General features: G+C 36.0%; 1 protein-coding gene across 8 annotated transcripts in view; it reads left to right on the top strand.

Moving 5' to 3' along the window:
* Positions 1 to 27898, top strand: part of EIF5B (eukaryotic translation initiation factor 5B) — a 69314-nt gene that overhangs the window by 31320 nt on the left and 10096 nt on the right. For 7 of the 8 annotated variants that reach the window (XM_033401794.2, XM_033401791.2, XM_033401789.2 and 4 more), the window contains 8 exons: positions 2535 to 2630; positions 3336 to 3425; positions 5012 to 5086; positions 9330 to 9616; positions 18737 to 18844; positions 19022 to 19132; positions 21506 to 21573; positions 22137 to 22278. In XM_033401794.2, coding sequence (XP_033257685.1) covers positions 2535 to 2630; positions 3336 to 3425; positions 5012 to 5086; positions 9330 to 9616; positions 18737 to 18844; positions 19022 to 19132; positions 21506 to 21573; positions 22137 to 22278 — 977 coding nt within the window. The remainder of the gene's footprint in view (positions 1 to 2534; positions 2631 to 3335; positions 3426 to 5011; positions 5087 to 9329; positions 9617 to 18736; positions 18845 to 19021; positions 19133 to 21505; positions 21574 to 22136; positions 22279 to 27898) is intronic. The other variant, XM_033401790.2, reaches the window with a different exon arrangement.

The following is a 27898-nucleotide window of genomic DNA, read 5'->3' as shown; positions in this document are numbered from 1 at the left end:
TCACAATCATTGCACATTGCACTGGAATGTCCTAACTCAGGCAATTAGGCAGAAAGAGAAATAAAGGCATGCAGACTGGAAGGAAGAAGTAAACCTGTCTATTCACAGATGACAGTTGTCTACATAGAAAATCCCATGGAATCTACCCCCCCCACAAAATCCTACAGCTAATAAGTGAGGTTAACAAGATTATAGATAAGACCAGTATGCAAATATCAACTGTATTTCTATATGCTTGCAATTAACAGTAAAAATTAAAAATGGTACCATTTACAGTACCCCCCACATAAAAGTAATTGAAACACTTAGTATTTGTGGAATCTATATGCTGAAAACTATAAAACACTGACGAAAATAATCGAAGACCTGTGTAAATGGAGAGATGTTGCATTCATGGATTGGAAGATTTGATGTTGTTAAGATATCAGTTCTCCTAAACTGATTTGTAGATTCAGTGCAATCTCAATCAAAATTGCAGCAGAATATTTTGTGGATATCTATAAGCTATTTCTAAAATGTGTATGAAAAGATAAAGGAGTTAGAATGGCCAAAGTATTTTTGAAAAAGAACAGACCTTGGAGGACTCACTATCTGATTTCAAGACTAACTGTAAAAACAGTAATCAGTACAGTGTGATACTGGCAAAAGGATAGACAAATAGATCAATAGAACAGATAGAGTCTACGTATGGTCAGGGTTTTTTTTTTGTCATAGGAAAAGACAATTCAGTAGATAAAATATGATGTTTGCAACAAGTGATAGTGGAACAGTTAGACATTGTGTAAAAAAAAAAAAACCTCAAAACAAAAAAACTTAGTCCTAAATCTCAATCGTTATATAAAATTTAACTCAAAATGGATTGTAGATCTACATATAAAATATACAACTTAAAAACTTTTAGGGCTTCCCTGGTGGCGCAGTGGTTGAGAGTCTGCCTGCCGATGCAGGGGACACGGGTTCGTGCCCCGGTCCAGGAAGATTCCACGTGCCACGGAGCAGCTGGGCCCGTGAGCCGTGGCCGCTGAGCCTGTGCGTCCGGAGCCTGTGCTCCACAACGGGAGAGGCCACAACAGTGAGAGGCCCGCATACCACAAAAAAAAAAAATTTTTTTAGAGGAAAACATAGGGGAAAATCTTTGTGAGTTTGTGTTAGGCAGGGAGTGCTTAGTTACAACTTCAAAAGCATAATCCATAAAAGGAAAAAATTATAAAATTGAAGTCCAGTTAAAAACTTTTGCTGTGCAAAAGACACCATTGAGAGAATTCAAAGAAAATACCTGAAAATCATATGTGATAACTGTGTGTGTGTGTGCATAAAAATATATATAAAGATAACTCGAAACTCAACAATGAGAAAAACAATCCTATTTAAAAATGGGCAAAAGTTTGAAGAGACACTTCACCAAGAAACTATTCAGTATAAGCACATGGAAAGACTGCTCGACATCATTAGGAAATTCAAATTAAGACCACTGTGAGATATCACTACACATTTATTAGAATATGTAAATTTAAAAGAACCCAACATCTGTCTTTACCAAATGCTGGTAAGAGCAGTTGGAACTCTCATATATTACTGGTGGGAATGCAGAATTGTAAAGCCACTTTAGAAGACAGTTGGCAGTTTCTTACAAATTTAAATACAGTTGACCCTTGAACAACACGGGTTTGAACTGTGTGGGTTTACTTAATAGGTGGATTTTTTTCCAATAATACTACAGTAACTACACAATTTGTGATTGGTTGAATCTGAGGATGCGGAACCATGAATATGGAGGAAACATGGATACGGAGGGCTGACTATAAGGTATATGCAGATTTTCAGCTGCGCGGAGAGTTGGCAGCCCTGATGCCCATGTTGTTCAAGAGTCAACTGTACATATTTATCTTAATGTCCCATCATTCCCACTCCACAGTATTTACCCCAGAGAAATGTTCACAGAAAAATCTGCATGCAAGTGTTCCTAACAGCTTTATTCATAATTGTCAAAAACTAGAACTCAAATGTCCTTCAGCTGTCTGTCGAATAAGGGAACTGTGGTACATCCATACAATGGAATGCTGTTCGGCAATAAAAAGAAATGAAGTACTGGTACATATAGTAACGAGGATGACTCAAATCCATTATGATGATAGCCAGACTGTAAAGTGTTATTTCTGTGACTTTCTGGAAAGAGCACATGTTTTGGGTTGGAGAACAGATCAGTAGCTGCCAGGGGCATAAGGATGTGAATAGGGTTTAACTTCCCAGAGCAGCACAGGGTGATGGAACTGTTCTGCATCTTCATTATGATGGTGGTTGCATAACTACGTGCATTTGTCAAAAGTCATAGAACTGGACACCAAAAAAATGGAATTTAAACGTATATAAATTTTAAAATACCTTACATTACAAAAGAGGGTTTTCCATGAATGTTCCTTTATATTTTAGGGTATGCATCTCTGAGGTGAATAAAATGTTATCTTCTTAAGTAGTATTTCTTAGTTGACAAGCAAGTAGTATAAACCCTGAAATTTTCCATTTTTATCCCTCAGGTGTTGAAGTGCCATCAAAAGACTCTTTGCCAAAGAAAAGGCCAATTTATGAAGATAAAAAGAAGAAAAAAACACCACAGCAGCTGGAAAATAAAGGTTTGCATACAAAATAGCCTGTGATTTAGAAACAGTTTTGTTTGCCTTTTCGTAAGCACACATTGATAAGTCCAGTGGTTATTGGAGGTGTGTATATTAAAGAAATAGTCTCCCGATGATGAAAGCTGTATGAACATTCCTGGGGATAGAGACCAGTCTTGCTCTCTCCATTGCCATGGTTCCTAAGTCCTCATATAGATCCTGATTTTATTAATAAATGGTTTTTCAGAAAGTCATTTGTAAGATAGTTGCCTAGGCTTTAGAATACATTTTTTCTCAGAAGTCTTAAAAAGAAATCAGCAAATCAGAATTGCATACTGAAAGTTACTTCCTGTACCTTGTTTCTTGTTATTATCATTCTCAACGTATTCAAATGACAGGTTAATGGAAAAGTACTTTTGTTTGAAGAATGTGGATCCTATGCTATGAATAACTGTTCTTAACTCTGAAAAGCACAACTATCATTCTTATGTTTTCTGTTCCCTTCTCAACCTTCTGTAATTTTACATTCTATTCTTGAGCAGAAAGAAAAACTAGTTTCCTCTTTAAAAAAACAACAACGCATAGCTGATATTTAAATGTTTTCTAAACTTGCTAAAGAATTTAGGTTGTACTACTGGTTTTTATTCAGTACTTAATAGAGTATCCTAACAGAAATTATGCACTGAAAAGTATTGTTAACTTGGTTTCTGTTCCTTTTTTCAGTATGTGAACCAATGGAATTAAGTGCTGCTGTAGAAGTTGTGGAACAAGGAGTACCTGAAAAAGAAGAGACACCACCTCCTGTTGAACCAGGTCAGTAGTGTTGACTAATTAATTCCTGTTAAATATCACTGATGTGTCATAAGTTGTCTTGGTTATCGTTAGTTTGGGGAAACCAAATGTCTGGCAGGATGGCCTTCTTCATAGTTCTTTCTTTTCTCTAAATCATTTCATTTCCACTGTAAAAAGTGTAGAGGTGAGACTTGAATCACTTTTGTTCTTTACAATAGTGTTGGTAAAATGTTTTTTAGAGAGGATAGAGAGAGGTATTTGGATTTTTTCTGATGTTTTTATTTATGGGTCAGAATTCTTAAGCGGTACCAAGAAGAACTAAAGTTCTTTATTTAATCCTTCAGAAGCAAATTGGAAGCATTTTTAATTAGAACTTTTATTAAGAGTCATAAAAATGGGCATTTTAAAATCTTTATAGAGGTCAGCTTCTGTTTACTAAATTAGTAAGAGGATTCAACTTACTCATTTTGTGTGTGTGTTTTGAGATTGGAGAAAATCTCTGGATTTTTTTTTTCTTTAAGATAAACATTGTTCTAATTCATGAGATAGCTGTTGCTAGGAGAGCCAGAGACTGGCTAAATGTATGTTTTGTAAAATCAGGAGAATCTCCAGTGTTTAAAGACAGGAATGGGAGCAGCTTTAGAGAATGTTAAGACTGACCCACACTGGTGAAAGGTATTAACTGATCCTATTTTTCTTCCCCTCCTATTCTCAATATAAAAAGGATCATTTTCCTGGGCACACCTCAGCTTAACAGGATGAGATTAGAGAAATTCACATTGATAGACTTAACAGCAGTTCCCTATTTTAGGTGATATTTGTAGCACTAGAAAGAATTGCTAATTTAGGAGGAGTTAGGGGTATGTGTTTCTGACTCATTTCCTCCTCAAGAAGGCGTGTCCAAACTTGTTGACAAATAGTAATTATGACAGGGAAAAAAATACTACAGTGTCCCAATCTCATCTTCCTTTCATTTGAGAATAATTTTGCTTGATTAGATTTCAGTAAAAAGAATCATTTTTGTTAATGAGAGTTTAAAGTCTATAAATTCAAAATTATACTTTTCTGGCTATTTTTTGGGTTGTAAGCACAATGTACTGTTCTTATTTTCAACTGGAATAGAAGTGTAGATTTGTACCTCCAACTATGTAATTTAAGTTGTATTTATATGTATTTGTAGAGGTTAAAGCAAAATAAACAGTACATTCTTCTGTATAAAGTATAGGTTGAAGATCAAAAAGAAGATATATGTGAAATTTCTTTTATCCTCAAGAACTGAATGCCATCATTTACCCTTTTCAAGATCTAAAGGAACATTTCAATGAGTTGCTAATATTTTAATTACCTCAAATGTGAAATCTGCGTTAAGTTTAATATAGTGTATTCAGAACACGAGGAAATTGTGAAGCATTTAGTAATAGTAGAGGATTTAACATGGTAGGTATATTGAAAACTAGTTCCAAAGGTAATGAAATTGTGTACATACTTTTTGCATAACTAAAACATTTCTTTATGTCAGGATAGTTTTCTACGTAATTTTATTTTTCTAAAAGCAATCTTATCTGTCTAGATATATTCTGTGTCTTTAATGAAAATTTTATTTACAGAAGAGGAAGAAGAAACTGAGGATGCTGGATTGGATGATTGGGAAGCTATGGCTAGTGATGAGGAGAGAGAAACAGGTGAGTAGCTCGTAAGCACTCATTGATAAGTCCAGTGGTTATTGGAGGTGTGTATATTAAAGAAATAGTCTCCCGATGATGAAAGCTGTATGAACATTCCTGGGGATAGAGACCAGTCTTGCTCTCTCCATTGCCATGGTTCCTAAGTCCTCATATGGATCCTGATTTTATTAATAAATGGTTTTTCAGAAAGTCATTTGTAAGATAGTTGCTTAGGCTTTAGAATACATTTTTTCTCAGAGTGATAATGTTACAAATGGGGATAAGTTATTAAAGCTAGCCTACCAAAAAAACCTCTTGAACCTTTGAATGTAATACAAAGATAATACAAACGAATTGTTTAGTTCCTAATCACTATGAATAAAAAGTGTTTTTGTCATTTCTTCCTGTCTTTTTTAGGGTTTAATTTGCTGGCTTTTTGCTAACTTTTTGAAATGAATATTTGGCTCTGTTTTTTCAGTCGTTTTTTAAAACTACAGATTTTTCTTTAAGCCTGGCTTTAGCCAAATTCTGTAAGGTCTGATACGTTGATATTTTAAATTTTCTATTTTGATATATTAACTTTCACCTGTGCTTTGTTTAGAAGTATATATATATATATATTTTTTTTTTTTTTTTTTTTTTTTTGCCGTACGCGGGCCTCTCACTGTTGTGGCCTCTCGCGTTGCGGAGCACAGGCTCCGGATGCACAGGCTCAGCGGCCATGGCTCATGGGCCTAGCCGCTCCGTGGCATGTGGGATCTTCCCGGACCGGGGCACGAACCCGTGTCCCCTGCATCGGCAGGCGGACTCTCAACCACTGTGCCACCAGGGAAGCCCAGAAGTATATTTCTTAATTTATGAAAATGAGGACTTTACATATCTTTGTTACTTCATTGTGATCAGAAAAATACATGGTTCTGTCCTTTGAAATATGTCGACTTAACCAACCATTTGTTGGGCTGTAAATTATTATGAATGTTTCATATGTGATTGGAAAGAGTTTATATTCTGCATTAGTTGGGTGACTTGTTACCTATATTTAGTTAAGTTTGCTGATCATTTTCACCACTTATGTTCTGTTCTGAGTTTTTTTTCTGGTGTGCTTTTTCTCTCTCACTGAGAGTTGTGTGTTCAAATCTCCCATCGTGCTTGTAGATTGTCTGTTTCTCCATGAGTTATATTAATTTTTGCTTTATATATTTTGGTGCTATGTTATTAGATGAATGTAATCTTATATCTTTCTGATGAAATAACTGTTTTATCGTTTTATTTCTAGTGATGTCTTTTGCCTTAAAGTCTACCTTATCTGATATTAATAGCTATGCCAGCTTTAATTTACATGATCTTTTTCTGTCTTTATTACACTTTCTATATCCTTAAACAGCATATAGTTGAGGTTTTAAATCCAGTTTGTCAATTTTTATATTTTACCTAGAGTACTTAGCCCATTACATCTAACATTTGATAGAGTTAATAAAGTATATTGATTATATATTTATCATCTTATTAAGTTCTTCTTAAGTTCTTCTTGTTCTTTTTCTTTTTCTCTCCTTTCTAACCATCTTTTGGATTATTTGAATTTTTTCTCCTTTCATGAGCTTGGAAGTTTTGTACTTTTCTGCTTACTTTTAGTGGTTACTCTAGAGAGTTTTCACGTGGATCTGTTTTTTTCCCCCTTTCTCTCCATCCTCTCACCCAGTATTCCTCCTCCCAGTCCTTATCTCCTCCTCTCACATCAGCCCCACTAGAAGATGAGGACTTGATTTCTCTGTTCCCTGCAATGCTTGTGGCAGTGCTTTGCACATTAGACACCTCAAACAAGGATCTGTGCAAGAATAAATGGATGGGTGGGCAACTGCTCTATGTAATCCCCCCCCCGCCCCCCGCTTCCTGATAGATGCCTTTTAAATCCTCACAAAAGCTGAGAGGGGCTGAGGGGGTTAGGAAAGTTGTGAGAGGGCGGGCAGCTGTCCTTAAGTGGTGGAGCTGCATCTGGAGCCGCCTGGGCCTGATTCCAAAGCCTGCCTCATCCCCTCTCCCTCTACGGATTCCATAACAAGATGGCTCCTGCCCTCAAATCTGATGAGAGACAGAAACTAATGCAGAAATTTAAAAACTCTGCCTGGCAAATAACAGGCGCCAATAAACACGTTTCGTTGTTGAAGGAGCGAAGCCCTAACAGTGGTGTGCAGACATTTCTGTGGGGCCCAAAGGAGACACCTAAGTGTGTTGGATGAGGGGTGAGGAAGGGGCTGTAAAAGACTTCTAGAGGGGCACACTTGAGGGGGACCTTGAAAGGTAGGTCCTTGCCAGGGGTGCGGGAACAGCACGGAGGGATGAAAAGAAAGCAATCTGAGAAAATGGAAGACCTTTAAAAGCCACGATAGGGAATACCCTTAGTGTTAAACCTCCCCCAAGCACCCCCATGGCTCCAGCCCGAGATCAGCAGACAGTGCTGGGGCCTGACAGGCTACAGAGCTGGCAGCAGGTTGGGGGACTACGCCGCACAACGGCTGCACCCTGCCTTCCCCCGCTCTGCCCAACCCGGACCAGTGCTCCTTGGCCCTCCGACTGGGCCTAACATGGATCTTTGAACTATCACTGTCTACTATTATCTTCTTTCCAGGCAATGTAATGACCAAAGAATACATAAACAACATTTAACCAATTCTCAATTTATATACCATTGTTCTCATTAATTTTAATTCTCTGTTTTAAACCCCATAATAGCTTTTTTTAAAAAGCAGTCAGTATATATTTAAGTTTACCCACATTCTTAGCTTTTGTTGTGCTTCATTTTTTTCCTGCACCTCTGACCTTTATTTGGGATCATTTCTTCCAGCCTGAAGAATACCTTTTAGAATTTCCTTCAGTATGAATCTGTTACTGAGACATTCCATTTTTGCTTTTCTGAAAATATCTTTATCTCATCTTCATTCTTGAAGGTGACAAACTGAATGAGGAATTCTTAGTCGTAATTTTATTAATACTTTGAAGATATTAGTCCCTTGTCTTGGCTTTTATTGTTGCTGTTTAAAAGTCAGGTTGCCAGCCTAAATTTTTCATGTGTCTTTCGTTTTCATCAGTTTTATTATGATGTGGCTAGGTTTGTTTTGTTTTTATTTATTCTGCCTATATGTTTTTATTAGTTTTGCAGTGTTAAGAGCCACTGTTTCTTCTCAGGGTTATTAGTTAAGCCTATGATAGACCTTCTTACTCTATCACTGTATCTTTTCCTCTTTTCTGTATTTTTTACCTATTGAGTCTCCATGGTTCATTGTAGATTGTTTCTTCTGATCTGTGTTCTGGTTCATTAATTTTCTCCTCAATTGTTTGCAACTGTAGAAATAATTTGATGTCAAGGTTGGTGTTTTCTTCCCCCAGAGAGAATTTATATGTACATCTACCAGGAGTCTGAGTGAACTAGCAATATAGAGTCATCTTATTCCACATGTGGAATTTAGAGGATCTGGAGGTGATATGCCAATAATGGGGAGGCCCTGTTTACTTCTCGTTTATCCTTACTGCTACAGTACAGTTTTTCAGGATTTCACCCCACAATAAGGGTATTACCCAGTGTCCATCTCCCTCGCCCCATGGAAATCCTTGGTAGGCCTGAACTCCCAATGCCTGGACCCCTAAGCTTTGAGGGGCCACTAAGAGCTGCATAGCTTTTCAGCTGCCTCCTCCAGGATCCGCAAATGACCCCAGGGGGAACAAAGTACTAGGCATCGTGTCCACCTCCTTGGGTTTCTGTCCTCTCTTGTATCCTAGCTTAGTAATGTTTTTCTTGTTTATTAGCTGAAGTATGGTTAATGCATTGGGTTTTTACTGTTAAGTGGCAGTCTTCATTGTAGCAATGTAGACAAACACTTTGCATTTATGATGTATGAAAACATTAATTTGGAATTAATGCTGTATTAAAATGTTACTCCCTGGGCTTCCCTGGTGGAGCAGTGGTTGAGAGTCCGCCTGCCGATGCAGGGGACACGGGTTCGTGCCCCGGTCCAGGAAGATTCCACGTGCCACGGAGTGGCTGGGCCTGTGAGCCATGGCCGCTGAGCCTGCGCGTCCGGAGCCTGTGCTTCACAATGGGAGCGGCCACAGCAGTGAGAGGCCAGCATACCCCCCCCCCAAAAAAAAAAAAAATTTTACTCCCTTATTTAGTACATGTTCAGTATTATTTTCCCTTTAAGGTCTCTATCTTGATAGAAATCTCATTGTTAACTTTCATTTATTTCAAAATCTCTTTTCCTGAAAGTAGGAAACACGGTGCATATAGAAGTAAAAGAAAACCCTGAAGAGGAAGAGGAGGAAGAGGAGGAGGAGGAGGATGACGAAGAGAGTGAAGAAGAAGAGGAAGAAGAAGGAGACAGTGAAGGCAGTGAAGGCGATGAAGAAGATGAAAAGATGTCAGATGAGAAGGATGTGGGGAAAACATTAGTTAAAAAGCCAAGTAAAGAAGTGAGCTCGGAATCTGAGTATGACTCTGATGATGATCGAACTAAAGAAGAACGGGCTTACGACAAAGCAAAACGGAGGATTGAGGTATTTATTTTTCCTCTTCTCTTTCCTCCTTTCCTCCCCACTCCTCTGTGAACATTAGAACTATACAACTAAAGGCTTTTATTGAGGAGCACTTTTAAAAATACAGTCTCGGAGTGGTATCTTTGTCTGGTTTTTGTGGAGACATAATAGGTCTTTAACAGTGGTCTAACCCAAGGACCTCACTCTTACCTAAGACAGAATGGTGACTGCTTCATCTTTTTTTTCTTTTTTCCTCCAAATTTTAATGTGCTCTTTGACAGTTTATCGGTATACAGAGGTATTCTGAGCTTATGCCCTCTAGTTGAGTTTTTGCCTTATGTATTTAGGTTAGTCATTCTGAGGCATCTGATCCCTTTAGTTGTTTAAATCTGGTGGGTTAATGAGGCTTCTATCAATATTTAGTCAAGTTCCCATACCTAGCCGGCTTACTGTTTGGCCTACTTAATGAGGTAGACTTCTACTACTACTTCTACTAGGCTTCAAGAGAAAGTTTTCTTTAGTTATGTCAGCTTAGCATAAATAATACACTAAAAACTACTTTAGTTTGCTTTGAGGATGCTAAACTATTTTAAAGCTAAAAACTGTTCTTAGCTTTCCTTTTCTTAATCTCTTCATATGTAATTCTAGTTTTTAATTTTTGTTTTAATACCTATATATCAGTATTTGCCTTTCCTTCTGTAAAGTCTAGATAGGAATAGATTTTCTGAATCTCTAAAGGACTAACAAAGTCTATTATTGTAAACTGGGGTTTCTCAACCCCAGCACCGTTGACATTTTTGGGCTGAATAATTCTCTGCTGCGGGGGACTGTCCTCTTCATTTTAGGATGTTGAGCAGTATCTCTGGTCTCCACCCACTAGATCCCCTCCCTTCTCCTGCACGTGTCTCTGCTTCTTCCCCACAGCACCTACTCAGGCCAACTCCCTTGTATACCTATGTGTAAGAGAGACAGTTTGTGTACTGTGTTTGATGATTTAAAAACAAACAGAATGGGTGTAATCAGAAAGTAAAAGTTCCCCCATTATCTCACTCCCCAGTGAGATAACAAGAACTACCCTTGTTAATGAATCTGTTTATCAGCCTCATGTTAAAAAAAAAATTCATTAATAATTAGATAATAAATTTTGTGGATGCATATTTTTTTCCACATAACAATATGCTATGGGCTTCTTTAGCTCAACAGTTTTTAAACAGCTTGGTTGAGATATGATTTACGTACCATAAAATTGACCCATCTTAAGTGTACAATTCAGTGACATTTTGTAAATTTACAGAGTTGTGCAACCATCACCACAACTCAACTTTAGAATATTTTCATCACCCCAGACACATTCCTTGTGCCAGTTTGCAGTCATTCCCCATTCCTAGCCCCATGCAACTACTAATCTGTTTTTCTGTCTCTAGAGAGCTGTCTTCTCTGGAAACTTCATTATAAATGCAATCCTATAATATGTAGTCTTTTGTGTCTGGCTTATTTCACTTAAGCCTATTCATCTGTGTTGTTGCTCTGTTAGTACTTTGTTCCTTTTTACTGACAAATAGTGTTTTGTTGCACAAATATACCACATTTTATTACTGTCCATTCACCAGTTGAAGGATATTTGACTTTCCACTTTTTTGGCTATTATGAATAGTACTGTTATAAACATTCTTATATGAATCTTTGCATGGAAACATGTTTTTATTTCTTTTGCATATGTTCCTAGGAGTGAAATTGCTGAATCATATGGTAAATTTGTGTTTAACTTTTTCAGAAACTACTAAACTATTTTTCAGAGTGGCTCTGCAACTGAAAATTTTTATCAGTTGAGGGTTCTAGTTTCTCTACATCCTCACTAATACTTGTTACTGTCTGCTTTTCCATTATAACCGTTCTAAAGGATGTGAAGTAGTATATCTTATTGCAGTTTTTAATTTGCATTTCCATGATGTTGAGCATTTCTTTGTATGTTTATTGGCCATTCCTATAATCTTCATTGTTGAAACATCTATTCAAATTTTTGTCCATTTTTAAATTTTGGAATTTGTCTTTTTATTATTAAGTTGTAAGAGTTCCTTTCATTTTTTAAGTTTCTTTTGAAGTGCATAAATTTTTAATTTTGTTAACATCCAGTTTATTAAATTTTTCTTTTACTAGAGCATGCCTTTGGTGTCGTATTGAAGAAATCTTTGCCTAACCCAAGATCATGAATATTTTGCCCTGTGTTTTCTTCTTAAAAATTTATACTTTTTGTTCTTGTATCTTTAACTCTATGTTAAGATAATTTTTTTGTATGGTGTGATGTAAGGGACTAACATCATTTTTTAATGAATTTAACCAGCATCATTTGTTTAAAAGACTACTCTTCCCCCATTGTGTTGCCTTGTCATTTTCGACAAATCAAGTGATCAGAAATGTGAGAGTTTATTTTTCGACTTTTGAGTTCTGTTTCATTCATTTGTATATCTGTTCTTACATCAGTACCATACTGTTTTTGATTACTATAGTTTTATGGTAAGTTTTGAAATTGGGAAATGTAAGTCTTCCAACATTATTCTTGCTTTTCCAGATAGTTTTGACTATCCTAGGTCACGTGCTTTTCCATACAGATTTTAGGGTCAGCAGTTTCTGCAAAAAGTCTACTCAGACTTTGATAGAGATTGCATTGGATCTGTAGATCAATTTTGTGGAGAATTACCATCTTATTAATATTAAATCTTCCAATCCATGGAAATAGGCTGTCTCTCCATTTATTTATATCTCTTAAAATTTCATCCAGCAGTGTTTTGTAGTTTTCAGAGTATAGGATTTATGATTCTTTTGTTAAATTTATTGCCAAGTATATTTATTGTTTTTGATGCTCTTGTGAATGGAGTCACTTCATTTAATCTTCCATTGTCAGTATAAAGGTGCAGTTGATTTTATAGATTGATTTTGTATCCTGCAACTATACTGAAATTTTTTTATTCCAGTAATTTTTCATGGATTGCTTAGGACTTTCTGTAATCAGTGTCATGTCATCTATCAAAGACAATTTAATTCTTCCTTTCCAAACTTACTGCTGCTTATTTCTCTCTTTTTGCCCTATTTCCCTGGCTAGACCAATACATTGTTGAATAGAAGTGGTAAGAACAGACATACTTGCCTTGTTCCCAGTATTTGGGGGGAAAATGTTCAGATTTTCACCATTAACTATGATATTAGCAGTGGGTTTTTCACAGATGTCCTTTGTCAGTTTGATGAAATTCCCTTTTTTTCCTAGTTTGTGGTGAGTTTCTGTTGGTGAGTGGATGATAGATGCTTTTTGTATATTTATTGAGATGGGTTTTTCCCTTTTTGTATTGATATATGATGTATTATGTTAATTGGTATTCAACCAACCTTGCATTCCTGAAATAAATCCCACTTGATCATGGTATATAATTCTCTTTATATGGTACTGGATGTCGTTTGTAATATTTTGTTGAGGAATTTGTGATCTATACCTATGAGGATATGGATCAGTAACATTCTTATCTTGAGATGTGTTTCTCTGGCTTTGATTTCAGATTAATATTAACCTTGTAGGATTAGTTGGGAAGTGTTCCATCCTTCTCTACTTTCTGCAAGAGTTTGTGAAGGATTATATTATTTCCTGTTTTGAATGTTTGTTGGGATTCATCAATAAAGCATTTTGGGGGGGGAGGATTTTAAAATTACTAATTCAGTTTATTGTATTGTCATTTTCTTTTGCATCTTGAGTCATTATCAGTAATTTTTGAGTTTCTGATTATTGTTTTTCATCTAAGTTGTGAGCATAAAGTTGTTCATAGCATCCTTTTACAGTCCTTTAAGTTTCTGTAAGGTCAGTAGTGGTGTCTCCTCTTGATTCTAATTTTGGTGATCTTTGTCTCCTCTTTTTTTTTTTTTTAATTGGTCTGTCTGGCTAAAGGTTTTCCATGTTTTTGAGCATCTCAAACCAACTTTTGGTTTCATTGATTTTTCTTTATTTTTGTTTGTTCTCTTTTTAGTTGATTTTTTATTCTGTTCTTTATTATTTTCTTTCTACTTTGGGTTTAGTTTCCTCTTTTGCTAATTTCTTAAGGTGACAACTTAGATAATTGATTTGAGACCATTCTTTTCTTCTCCACATCATATAGGCATTTACAATTACAGATTTCCCCTCTAAGGTACTGCTTTAGCTGCATCCCACAAATTTTGACTTTTGGTTTTCATTCAACTCAGATTTTCTAATCTCACTTTTACTATTTCTTCTTTGATCATGCATTATTTAGAAGTGTATTGTTATAATTTACAAATATTTGTGGATTTTCCTTATTTTCCTTCTGTTAATTCTAAATTCTGACCATTGTGGTCAGAGAACATACTTTGTATAGTTTCTGTCATTTTAAAGTAATTGACCTGTTTTATCTTCTAGCATATGGTCTCTTCTGGAGAATGTTTCTTGTGTACTTAGGAAGAATGTGGATTATGCTGTTGGTGGGTCTGGTGTTAGTTAGGTCAGTTTTGTTGATACTTCTGTTCAAATTTTGTATACATTTGCTCATTTTATGTATAGTTTTTCTATCCATTATTGAGAGTGGGCTATTGAAGTTCCCAAATTTATTGTTGAATTTTATTTCTCCCCTCAATGTTTTCAGTTTTTTCTTTATATATTTTGGGTCTCTGTTAGGTTTGTATGTGGTTATAATTGTTATATCTTCTTGAGGATACAGATATGTCTCTCGTCTCTAATAACATTTTTTGTGTATTATTAACATAGCCATGAATCTCTCTTATAGTTATCATTTGCATGGTATGTCTTTTTCAGTCTTAATGCTTTCAGTTTATGTCTGTGTCTTTGACTCTAAAGTGTCTCTTGCTGACAGCATGTGCTTTAATCTTGCTGTTTTATCCAGTCACACAATGTGCCTTTAAGAGCATTTAATTGATTCACATTTAAAGTTGTTATGGGGAATTCCCCACTGGTCCAGTGGTTAGGACTCTGCACTTTCACTACTGAGGGCCTGGGTTAAATCCCTGGTTGGGGGACTAACATCCCATAAGCCACTTGGTGGGGCAAAAGAAAAAGGAAATGGAAAAAAGTTGTCATAGATGTGATGGAATTTTCTTCTCTCATTTTGCTATTTGTTTTCTACATATTGCATGTCTCTTGGGTCTTTCTCTTTTTTTAAGTTATTTTCTTCATGGTTACTCTAGGCATTACAATATGTATCTTAACTTATTATTTTCTATTATTAGTAGCTTAATTCTAGTTAAAAAAAGATTTTGTTCCAATATAGATCTATTTCTTTCTTCTTCCTTTATGCTATTATTGTTACATATATTATGTATTATTGTTACATATATTATGTTTATAAATGTTACAAACCCAATAAAACAGTGGTGCTATTAATGTCTTATTTGATCTTACATCTTTTAAAGGAATTCAGAGAAGAAAGGAGAAAAATATATTGATAGTCTTTAATATTAGCCTAAATATTAACGTTTCTAGTATTCCTTATTTCTTCCTATGAATTTGAGTTTCTGCTGGTGTCATTTTGTTGCTACAGTATAGCTCCAGTACCTCCCTCGCCTTGCCTTTGATCTTTGTTATATTTGTTACATCTTTATCTGTTATAAGATCAAGCATACAACTTTAGAATTATTTTTGAAGTTATCTTTTAAATCAGCCTTTAAGAGAAGAAAATAGAAAAAGGTAATTTTTACTGTGTTTTATATTTACCTATATAATCATCTTTTACCATCACCCTTTTTTTCTTCATGTGGCTTTTCGTTACCATCTGGTGTCACTTCATTTCACCCTGATAAACTTTCTGTGATATTTCTCATCATGCTAATCTTATAGCAGTGAATTCCTTAGTCTTTTTAAGTCTGGGAATTCTTTATTTTACCTTCATTTTTAAAGATAATATTGCTGCATGCGGAATTCTTGCATGACAATTTTTTTCTCTTGTTTAGTCCTTTGAATATGTTACTGCATTGCCTCTGGCCTCCATTGCTTATGATTAAAATTAAGCTGTTAACTCTTATTTGGGTTCCCTTCTACACAGGGAGTGATTTTTCTCTTGCTGTCAAGATTTTCTTTTTGATCTTGGCTCTTAACAATTTAACTAGGTTGTGTCTTGGTGTGGCTATCTTTTGTATTTATCCTACTTGGAGTTTATTGAGTTTTTTAGATGTGTAGATTGATGTTTTTTGTCGAATTTTGAACATTTTCTGCCATTATTTCTTCAGATATTCTTTCTGCCTATTTCTCTGTCTCCTCTCCTTCTGGAACTCCACTGGTGCACTTGAGAGTATCCTGCAGATCTCTCAGGGTTCTGTCCATTTTTCTTCATTCCGGTTTAATTTCTATTAATCTATCTTTAAGTTCTTTGATTCTTTCTTCTGCCAGGTTATAGCTACTGTTGAGCCCCTTCAGTGACTTTTTAAATTTGTTACGGAACTTTTTAACTCCAAAATGTTCAAGTTATTTTTTTTAATTATAATTTTTTTTCTATTTATTGATGTCCTCTTTTGATGAGTCATCATCACACTTTTCTTTCAACATGGTTCCCTGTTTTTGAGTCTTTGTCTGATAAGTCCAAAATCTGGGTCTCTCAGAGGTAGTTTCTGTTGACCACTCTGAATTCTGTTAGCTCCTACAAATGTGGTAGTTTGGGTTTTTTGGTTTTTTTGCCTAGTGAATCAGGTGGACTAATTCTGTTATGTCTTTGGCTTCTATTGTATGCAACTGCTGATGCCTCTTCTCAGTTTTGTTTTCTTTGTTTTTGTTTGTTTTCATTTTTTAAGTTCTTGTTAGAGGACCAAGGACCTCTTTGTCTCTTCTGACAACCTTGTAAGGGGCACAGCCTTCTGGACCACCGGAGATTAGTAGTATCTTATCAAAGCCTGGTTTGTCAGTCTTGTTCCACAAGCCTCCCTGTTAAATGTCTGACTGATCTTCCTGGTTATCTCTTGTCTCACCAGTATCAAGGCCTTAGTCTAGTTGTGATTTTAGTTTTATCTCTTTGTTTGCCATTGGGGTCACTCCTGGTTTTGGCAGTGCCCTACAGTGTGAAATCCCCTGTCCCTCTCTCATATCACTTCTGCCCCATGGAGCTGTGGGAGTGAGAGGAGTGTGATGGAGCAACTCCAGTCTGAAACTCCACAGTTGCTCTTATTGATGGTCAGTAGATTTTCTTGAATTAAATGTTTCTCAATTTGTTATATGCTGTTGGCCAATTTCTAGAGTCTTTAAGTGGCTGTTTCAACAATTTTGTCTAGTTTTATCTTTTCTTTTTAGGGAGAGGACTTGCTGAGCCTCCTCATTCCATCATTTAAGAAGTCCTGCCTCACAACACCTTTTAACAGCTCCATATTGTCTTCCATTTTATAGAAGGATCCTAATTTAACTTTGTATCCGTCTGCTTGGGCTGCCACAACAAAATACTGCAAAAATACTGCAAACTGGGAGGCTTAAATGACAGAAATTTATTTTCTGACAGTTTTTGAGGATAGAAGTTCAAGATTCAAGAGCTAGCAGGGCTGTTTTCTGGTGAGGACTCTTTTCCTTACTTGCAGGTGACTACCTTATTACTGAGTCCTGACATGGCCTTTCCCCTGTAAGTGCTGAGAAAGATTTTTGATTTTCTTTTATAAGGACACCAGCTCTATTGGATTAGGGCCCCACCCTTAGGACCTCATTTAACCTTTCCATTACCTCCTAAAGGCCTTATCTCCAAATAAGTCACATTGGGGGTTTGGACTTCAGTGTATAAATTTGGAAAAGATACAGTTCAGTCCATAACACACTTCATGGTTCTGAAACCTTGCTATATACTATAATTTTCTGACATTCACCACAGACTTCCTAAGTAAGACTCTCCATTGTGGATAGGATACCTATATGATTCTATGCAACCAGATAGGTATCAGCCCTGGGGTTTTGGAAACACTCATTAAGAAATCCTCCACTAAAGATTAAGTGGTTACTGATTCTTGCTATTATAAATACTCCAGTGAGCAAACTGTTGTACACCTGTACATCTCTGTATACTTGTCATTGCTTCAGAGCAAATACTTAGAGGTAGAATTTCTGAGTCGCGGTCTATATATACTACATTGCCCTCCAGAAAATTTCAGCATTTCATCAAGTATGGGAGAGAAAGGCAGTTTTCAACCATATCAAGTTCTAACTAAGGTCCCGTTTGCTTTTGAGTCGTACATGTTGTGACGCTGTTGTGTACTACTCTTCGCTAGTAAATACTTGCGTCTCACTTTTGACATTCCAAAATGTCTTTTCATTACAGTTTCTATAGAAAGAATCAGTGTCGTGGTAGAAATGAAAGAGTTCTTAGAAAAACGGTTTTTTAGATGGAAAATAGTGATAGTTTTGTAAATGACATTGCTTCAGACTTTTTGTGAAAAGTGTTATTTCATTTGAATGCCAGCTTTACTGTACTTCAAAGGCTGTCATTTTAAAGAGGAACTGCTAGCTTGTGTTTTGTTTGGTTCTCAGAAAGCTGAAGTATTTAGAAATAAATGATACAGTAAATACATTGTAGTTCAAGGACAGGCTTTCTCATGCTTAGTGGTTACTTAGGAAGGTAGGAAGTGTCATTTGGATGTGTCAGGCTGAAGCTTGCAGTAACCATGTCCTAATTGAAAAGACATAGCATTTGTACACTGGATACAGCTTTGAAATATATTGCTTTAAAATTTTTAACAATTCTTAAGTTCTAATGAAAGTGTTGGAATGCTAGTGTATACCTCTTTCTATGTAAACCTCCACGTAAGTTAGAGGTTGTACTATATAGTAAGTGTGACAAAATGATCCATTCCTTTTTCTATTCATTATATTCCATTAAATTAACCATGTGCAAAAGTGTTCAGAAAGTTTGAGCCAACACTTTACACCATTCTTATTCATAATTAGTAGTGCTGCTCAGAAATCTCTTATAAACAGGTGTCTCCTTGTCCAAAGGTTGTAAAGTTCACATTGTAAAATGCAGTTACATGTAGTTAAAGCAGCAAAACAAGCAGCAAAACCTGTATGCAGGTTGTGGCATTCCCTTGCAAAGGCAAAATAATTTAAAGGAAGATGGTACTGAGTGTTTGAAATAGTATTTAATTTTGTGTTTTTTTTTTTATTCCTAGAAACGGAGACTTGAACATAGTAAAAACGTAAATACAGAGAAGCTACGAGCTCCTGTTATTTGTGTACTTGGACATGTGGACACAGGGAAGACAAAAATTCTAGATAAAGTAAGAAAATGTGTGCATTGATACATAACTTTTTGAATAAGTGAATGATACCTTATAAAAAGCTAATAGAAACCATAGCACACATGGGCAGTTCTGTTTACAAGCTGCTGTTTTCTTATTGCTTTTGCTTCTTTTTGCATTTTGAAATTTGAATCTGAATCTGCCATCTTATCCCAGCTCCGTCACACGCATGTACAAGATGGTGAGGCAGGTGGTATTACGCAGCAGATTGGTGCCACCAATGTTCCTCTTGAAGCTATTAATGAACAAACGAAGATGATTAAAAATGTAAGTACACTGTATTTCATGTGTTTTAATCTCTGACAAAAATTAACGTATAAATTATTTCAAACACAGAAAAAAGAACAGAATAGTATAACAGACCCATATGCTCACCGTTCATAATTAACACACGCCATCTTTAAAGACATAAACCATTAAATGTTGTAGGAGTCCTCCTTCCCTCCTGCTCCAAGAGGCAGTCACTATTATGAAGTGAAGTAATCTCTAAATGTTGATATTCCAGTCCCATCATCTGATTACTTCTATAGAGTCCTCATCTACTATTTGGTCATTGAGTGATGGGATGTGGAGGAAAGGCAGAATAAATGCCTGATCCTTCACCTTTATTAACCAGCTCTTAAAATAAAGAGTGATTGGTTTGGTTTGCTATTATATTATTATAAACTCATGGATTTCAACATATTTACTGTGTTTTTTCTTACCTTTTTATTTTTTTTTATTTTTGGCTGTTGGGTCTTCATTGCTACTCACGGGCTTTCTCTAGTTGCAGCGAGCCGGGGGCTACTCTTCGTTGTGGTGCATGGGCTTCTCATTGCGGTGGCTTCTCTTGTTGCGGAGCACGGGCTCAGTAGTTGTGGCTCGCGGGCTCTAGAGCACAGGCTCAGTAGTTGTGGTGCACAGGCTTAGTTGCTCCACGGCTTGTGGGATCTTCCTGGACCAGGGCTTGAACCTGTGCTCCCTGCATTGGCAGGCGGATTCTTAACCACTGCCCAACCAGGGAAGTCCCTATTTACCGTGTTTTAATCCATTTCAGTTATTGTTGTGCTGAGATAGTTCCATCTTTGCCCAGTGATTGGCTTCTGAGTCTTTTTGATACAGGTTCTAGTAGTCTTATTTGTGTTTGGTTACATCGTGCTGTCTGATGTAACACATAGCACATTATTACATGCTGGTATCTCTCTTCATTCCTTATTTAGTCTCAGTTCTGTGTATAGAAAGGGTCTGTGAGCTTATCACTCAGTTTTTGTTTTGTGTGTTTGAAATTGTTTTATGCAGCTTGTTTTCTGGTAGATTGCTGAAGAAGGAGTAATGGGAATAATATTACTTGAGTTTTTTAAATATTTAAGAGTTACTTTGTGGCCTTCATCCTGGAAAGTTAGTTGGCTACATGTAAAATCTTTGGTTCACATTTTCTTTCCTTAAGTATCTTGACTGTTACTCCAATTTCTTCTGACATAAAGCATTGCAAGTTTGATTACAAGCTGGTTTTCATCCTCGTATAAAGTTATGTAGTCTTTTTGCATCTTGCTTTTGGTTGTTCTGGGTCAGTTTTCCAGTTACATGGTGTTCCATTTCAGTATGTAGTTTAAAATCTTTATTTTAAGACAGTTTTCTTGAATTACAGTTTTCTGAATTTGTAATTTAAATTTTATTTTGGTTGTTTCTATCTGTTACTTTTCTGTGCTAGTCACTGGGGAGTTTATAACAGCTTATTCCACCAGTTTCCAGACTCTAACTCTGGTGTTATTTTAGCACATAGTTAAAAAGCATGATTTTTATTAGGCCTGTATGAAAGTTCTCAGGATAACCTTTATATGGCAATTGTCATTATATTGTTTGTATTCCAGACAGCGAAGTGGAGATAATTATGGTGAATTTTGATCTAAGACCACCAGAATGCAAAATTGAAATGTTTTGCATTTGAATCATTTTGACCTAGATCCCTGGATAAGATTTTGGAAAATCATTTGAAGATTGACAAAAGTATAGATAAGCAAAGAAAAAAGTTTTGTGTGTGTATGTGTGAGAGAGATTTGTTGGTCAGTGCTACTCTTTAGATTAAAGGAGGACGTCCATATCTGCCTTGTTGTAATGTTGTTTCCATTCATTTGTGTGCTTTTGTCCAGAAAATCAAGTGTTGAGGATAGTATTTGAATAAAGCAGGGTATGAACTTATTCTTTAATATTTTAAGTTGATGTGGTAAATTTTCTTTAAAACATGCTTTGAGATATTTTTCAGAGTTTAGAATTGCTTTAAAATTGGACCGGATACATTTTCCAGATACGGAGAACCTCTTCTTCTGTGTCAGCTTTTTATAAATAATCACTCTCGGATGACTACTCTGTCATTTGTCACTTACTATGTCACTTACTAATAATCTGTTCAGATTTAGACTACATCAGTTATATAACTTTAACAAGGGGAATATTTTCTCATTTCAGTTTTTTTTCTGAAAAATTCCTTTTTATATTAATGAAAACATTAACTGTTGTGCTTTGCTGGTTGAAACAGTTTTAAAACAGTTCATTTGGAAAAGGAAGTGATGTTGAAGTTTTCATGGCAGAATAATTGTTTTGTAAAGAAGCTTTCATTGTTTTGGCTTTGTTAAGCTCTCCACTTTCCCCCACCTTTTCTAGTTTAATAGAGAGAATTTACGGATTCCAGGAATGCTGATTATTGACACTCCGGGGCATGAGTCTTTCAGGTAAGAATGATTTGTGTCTTTTGTCATCAGGCAAACTGCTTGAAACCATTAAGTCTCAAAGTTCAGTGAGTGAGGAGTTCTAACTAGTCGCTAGTCTTGGGGTACTGTTTTGAGGTCTGTGCTCCCTGTAACTGCCAATCCTCATCTGTGCCTCACTGATTTAGTAGTACTTTATTTGGATACTTGTTTTTTGTAGAGAGAAGTCTTTTCCACTTTGAAAGAGCAAATCCTAATACATACCTGGTCTATCTCCTATGAAACCCATTACAGGTGGAATTTTGTCCTGTTACCTCTTGGCTATGTTCCTTAGCGCAAAAAACTTGGTCAGTAAAATTGGCAGAAATAATGGAGTAACTTCTGGAACTAAGTCATTCCAACTGATGTCAATTCACTGTCAGATAAGCATTTGGCAAGTTAAGGGCTAATGGCACTTGAATTTAATGCATGTACTTCATTTTGTTCTTTTTTGTTTAGGTTTTACAAAGAAATTAAAATTTTAAGTTTTTAAAATAAAAGTATTAATTGCAAGATTTCTATTCATACATCTTTTTCTTTTCCAACAGTAATCTGAGAAACAGAGGAAGCTCTCTTTGTGATATTGCCATTTTAGTTGTTGATATTATGCACGGTTTGGAGCCCCAGACAATTGAATCTATCAACCTTTTGAAATCTAAAAAATGTCCCTTCATTGTTGCACTCAATAAGGTAAACTCTCCTTCTGAAAAATTAAGTTGTGAAAATATGCTTCTTATTTTTTTGTGGTTAAAAAAATGTTGTATAACTTTCATGTAAGAAAATGCACTTAACGCTAAGTGTACAGTTCAATGTATGTTGACAAAATTATACGCACATTTAACCACCGTCATTCAGAATATAGACTTACCTCCATATTCCCAGAATGTTCCCTCATGTTCTTTTACAGTCAGTGTGCCCCTTCTGCACCCCGAAACACACCAGCCTTCTTTCTGCTGCCATAGACTAGTTTTGCCTGTTTTATAATTTCATATTAATGGAATTATACAGTGTATAATCTTTTGAGTCTGGCATTTTTCACTACTCATGTTAATATAAATTTATCCGTGTTGTTGCATAGGTCATAGGTTGTTTCTTTTTATTATTCAGTGATATTTCATCATCTGGCTAATACATCTTAACACTTGATCCATTTACCTGTTGAAGGATTCTTGGATTGATTACAATTTTAGGTTATTAGTGAAGCAGCTATAAACATTTTTACACAAGTCTTTGTGTAGACGTTTATTTTCCTTTACTTTTAGTAAATATTTAGGAATAGAATTGCTGGGTCATATGGTAGGTATATGTTCAACTTTATGAGAAAATGACACATTTTCCCAAAGAGATTGTACCATTTTACATTTTTTAACCCACAATTTGGAAGAGTTCCAGTTTCTGCACATTATTGCCAACACTTAACCCTACCTGTAGCCATTCTAATGAGTGTGTAGTGCCAAAGTATACTGGTTTCATTTGCATTCCCATGATGACTAATGGCATCAAACATCTTTTCATGTACTTGTTCCATCTCTGTCTCTCTGAAGTATCTATTCAAAATCCTTTGCTCATTTTTATTCGATTGTTAGTTGTCTTAATTCAGTTTTAAGAGTTCTTTATATTGTCAATAGAAGTCCTTTGTCAGTTATGTGTATTGCAGATATATTCTTATAGTCAAGGACTTAGTTTTTCATTTTCTTAATGAGGTTTTTGGAAGAGCAGCAGAAACTTCTAATTTTAGCAAAATCAATTTATGAGAAATTTTTTTTTTTTATAATTTGTCACTTGTGTTCTATATAAGTAATCTTTTCCCACCCCAAGTTCATGAAAAATTTCTCCAGTGTTTCTAGATACTCAGCATTTAGATCTATGATGTTTTTAAGTTAGTTTTGTGCATGGTGTAAGGTAGGGTCAAGGTTAACTTTTTTCCAAATGTATATCTACTTCAAAAACCCCTTGTGAAAAGATTATTCTTTTCCCCATTGAATTACTTTGCAGTCTTTGTTGAAAATTAATTGACCATGTAGGTACATGTTTGTTCTTAGTATTTCTCTTCTCTTCCATTGACCTATATGTCTGTCCTTGTGCCACTGCTACCCTGTCTTGATTATTGCAGGTTCATAATAACGTCATGAAAGCAGGTGGTGGTTAAGTTCTTCAACTTTTTATTTTTCAAAATTGTTTTGGTTATTTCAGGGTCCTTGAATTTCCATATAAAGTTTAGAATCAGCTTGTTAGTTTCTTCCCTCCGGGATTTTTATTGGGGTTGTATTTGTAGATAAATTCTGGGAGAATGGACATTTTAACAAAATTGAGCCTTCCAATCAGTGAACATGATGTCTGTCTCTACATTTACTTTACTTTACTTTGTCTTGACAATATGCTCCAGTTTTATTATCTTGTGACCTTTTAAATTCACTGATTAGGCCTAGTAGCTTTTGTAGCTCGGGTGGGAGTTTCTATATACGTGATTATGTTATCTGCAAATAAAAACTGTTACACTTTTTCCCTTATCTGTATCCTTTATCAATTTATCAATTTATAAATGTTTTTCTTCCTTATTGCACTAACTAGACCTTCTAGAACAATGTCGAATAAAAGTGGTGACAGACATCCTTGTTTCTTCTCCATACTTACCATTAAGTATAATGTCAGATGTAAATGCACTTTATTAAACTGAGGAATTTCCCTTCTATTCCTAGGTTGCTTAGTATTGTTTTTTCTTTTAAGTCTGGAATGGTTGTTGATTTTTGTCAGATGCTCATTCTGCATCTCTTGATATGCTTATGTGGTTTTTCTCCTTTATTCGGTAACAGCCTGAATTGCTGTTGCTGTGGGGGTGAGGGGCTTTACTTTTTGTTATCAGGACTTTATTGTTTTTAGAGCACTTTAAGGTTCACAGCAAAACTGAGGGGAAGGTACAGATTTCCGGTATACCCCTGTCTTCACACACGCACAACCCCCTCCGTTCCCAGTGTCCTCCACCAAAGAGGTGCATTTGTTACAACTGATGAACCTCCTTTGGACACATCATTATCACCCAGAGTTCATCGTTTTCATTGGGGTTCACTCTTGGTGTTGTATACTCTGTGGGTTTGGACAAATCTAGAGGAGACTGACTACTAAGCCTTCTTCCCAGCCACAGCTTCACTAGAAGACCTTTGTAAACTGAACCCTTTCTAAGTTTGTCACTTTTTTTTAAAGGAGAGATGACAATTCTCATTAAGCTCTGATCTGTACCAGTTGCAGAGATAGGGTTGTTTTCTCTCTTTTCTAAGTCATGAATCCTGTTAAATAGCAATAACAAGAATTTACTGAGTGCCTAGTAGGTAATGGGCACTTGGCATGTATTACTTCCAACTACTGTATTAACTTTGGAGAGAGAAGATTTCATGGGTTGCTTTAATTCAGTTTGAGCTTATAAGTTTCCGAGTCTTTTATTATACAGTGTACACACCTAGTAGACCATTTCCTTCCACTTCATTTTGTTAGTTTTGTTTTCTTCTAGGAGTTTAACTGTTTGTGTTTAATCCAGTTTCTCTAATTTATGAAGGTCATTTTCAAATCTTCATTTATTTTCTAAAGTTATAGTTACTTTGTTCAAACGCAGACACATCCTCCCTTAGGAGTTCTCTACAGGCCTATGCTTTTGACCTCTGACTTGAGTGTGGATTTGCCAGTGGTGGGCAAATCTGGATTAAGCAGGCACGGTGACCCTAAGATTGCAGTCTTCGTTGTATCTTGGAAATCTCCATTTGCTCTTCATTCCTAGAACGTTTCTAGTGAAGATGACAGTCTAACAGGATCTCAGTCTGCTCTTCCTCTGCAGGCACTACCTTAGTCACTTGCTCTTTCTAGTTTCGTTATTGTCTCCAGAGAAACTACATCCTAGGAGCTCTGAGTTAGCAGAGTGGGACAGTGGTTAAGAGCTTGGCTTCCAGGGTTTGAATCTTGGGTTCATATCCTGGCTTTGGCACTTCAAACTGTATAAAGAGGGTCCTTAATTAGCCCCTTTTTGCCTGCAAAACAGAGCATTACTGGATTTTTGTAAGAATTAGAGGCGATAAAACATGTCAAGTGTTAAGACTAGTATCTGATCAAAGTAAGGGTTCAAAACAGGTTAATTATTATTACCAGGTGGAAAAGCTGTGACATAAATATTTTTATGCTTTCTGTAAATTTGCTATATCCTTATTTTTAAAATTGAGGTAAAATTTATATACAGTGAAATGCACAGAACTTAAGTGTGAAATTGAGTTTTGTTAAATGTATATACATCCTTGTTACACAGCCCAAATTAAGACATCAGACTTTGCATCACCCGAGAAGTACCAATATGCCCCATTCCAGTCAATCCCCAGCCCCTCATAGCAACCACTGTTCCAAATTTTGTGCCCATGGGTTAGTTTTGCCTGTTTCTTGAACTTCATGTAAATCAAATTTGACAGAATATGTTCTTTTGTGTCTGGCTTTTTACATTTAACATTATGCTTCTGTGACTTCATCCATGTTGTTGAGGGTGTGAGAAGTTTGTTGCTATTTAAAAAACATGTCACTTTTTAGAGCAGGTTTAAATTCACAGAGAAATTAAGGGGAAAGTACAGAGATTTCTGATATATCCCCCGCGCCCCCACACTCATAGCTTTTCCCATTATCAATATACCCACCCAAGTGGTACATTTGCTACAATTGATGAACCCGTAGTTTACCTTAGAATTTACTGTTGGTGTGGTGCATCCTGTGGGTTTGGACAAATGTATCATAATATGTATCCACCATTATAGAATTATACAGCCTTTTCACTGCCCTAAAAATCCTCTGTGCTCTGCCTATTCATCCGCCCACCTCCCACCCACTGGCAACCACTGATGTTTCTACTGTCTCCATAGTTTTGCCCTTTCCAGAGTAGTCATGTAGCTGGAATCCTACAGTGTGTATGTAGCCTTTTCAGATTATCTTTTCACTTAGTAATATGGATTAAAGTTTCTTCCGTGTCTTTTTGTGGCTTGATAGTTCATTTCTTTTAGCACTGAATGATAATCCCATTGTCTAGATGAACCTGTTTGTTTATCCATTCACCCACTGAAGGACGTCTTAGTTGTTTCCAAGTCTTGACAATTATGAATAAAGCTGCTGTAGACTTTTGTGTGCACATAAGTTTTCAACTCCTGGGTAAATAACGAGCACGATGGCTGGGCCGTATGGTAAGAATGTTTAGTTTTGTAAGAAACTGCCAAACTGTCTTCCAAAGTGGCTGCACCATGTTGTATTTCCTCCGGTCGTGAATGAGGGTTCCCGTCACTCCACATCCTCACCAGCATTTGCTATTGTAAGTGCTTTAGGATTTTGGCCATTCTGATAGGTGTGTAGTGGTATCTTGTTTTAATTCGTATCTTCCTGGTGACAAAAGGTGCGAAACATCTTTTCATGTATGTATTTGCCATCTTTATATCTTTTTTGGTGAGGTGTTTTTTGTTAAGTATTTTGGCCCATTTTCAAATTGGATTCTTAGTTTACTTACTGTTGAATTTTGAGAGTTATTTGTATACTTTACATACCATTCCTTTATCCAGATGTGGTTTTTTGCCAATATTTTCTTCTAGTCTGTGCTTTGTAATGTCACTCTCTTGACTCTCTTTCACAGAAGTTTTTAATTTTAATTAAGTCCAGCTCATCAGTTCTTTCATGGATCATGCCTTTGGTGTTGTATCTCCGTAGTCATCACTGTGGCCAAGGTCATCTGGGTTTTCTCCTGTTATCTTCTAAGAGTTTTAGAGTTTGGTGTTTTACACTTAGGTGATCGATTCTGAGTTAATTTTTTTGTGAAGGGTGTAAGGTCTGTGTCTGTATTCAGTGTTTTGCCTGTGGACGTCCAGTTGTTCCAGCACCATTTGTTCTTTACTATTGATTTTTTAAATGTTAAACCAACCTTGCGTTACTGGAACAAATCCCACTTGGTCATGATATATTTTTCATATATTGCTGGGTTTGATTTGCTAATTTTGGGGGGGAGATTTTCATGAGTGATTTTGGTATGTAGATTTCTTTTAATATCTTTTGTCTGGTTTTGCTATTAGAGTAATGGCCTCCTAAGATGAGTTGAGAAGTATTTCCTCCTCTGTTTTCTGAAAGGGTTTGTGTAGAAATGATATTATTCTTTAAGTGTTTGATAGGATTCACTAGTAAAGCACCATCAGCATGGAATTTAAGCTAAGTTTAGGTTATTTAGGCTTTTTACTTTTGTCAGTATAGAAATTTGTGTAGAAATTTGTGTCTTTCAAAGAACCAGCTTTTGGTTTTATTGATATTCTCT

Source organism: Orcinus orca, chromosome 13, assembly GCF_937001465.1.
Source record: "Orcinus orca chromosome 13, mOrcOrc1.1, whole genome shotgun sequence".
In the NCBI taxonomy this organism is placed as follows: Eukaryota; Metazoa; Chordata; class Mammalia; order Artiodactyla; family Delphinidae; genus Orcinus; species Orcinus orca.
Note: the sequence above shows the minus strand (reverse complement) of the source record. Positions and strands in the feature narration are given on the sequence as shown.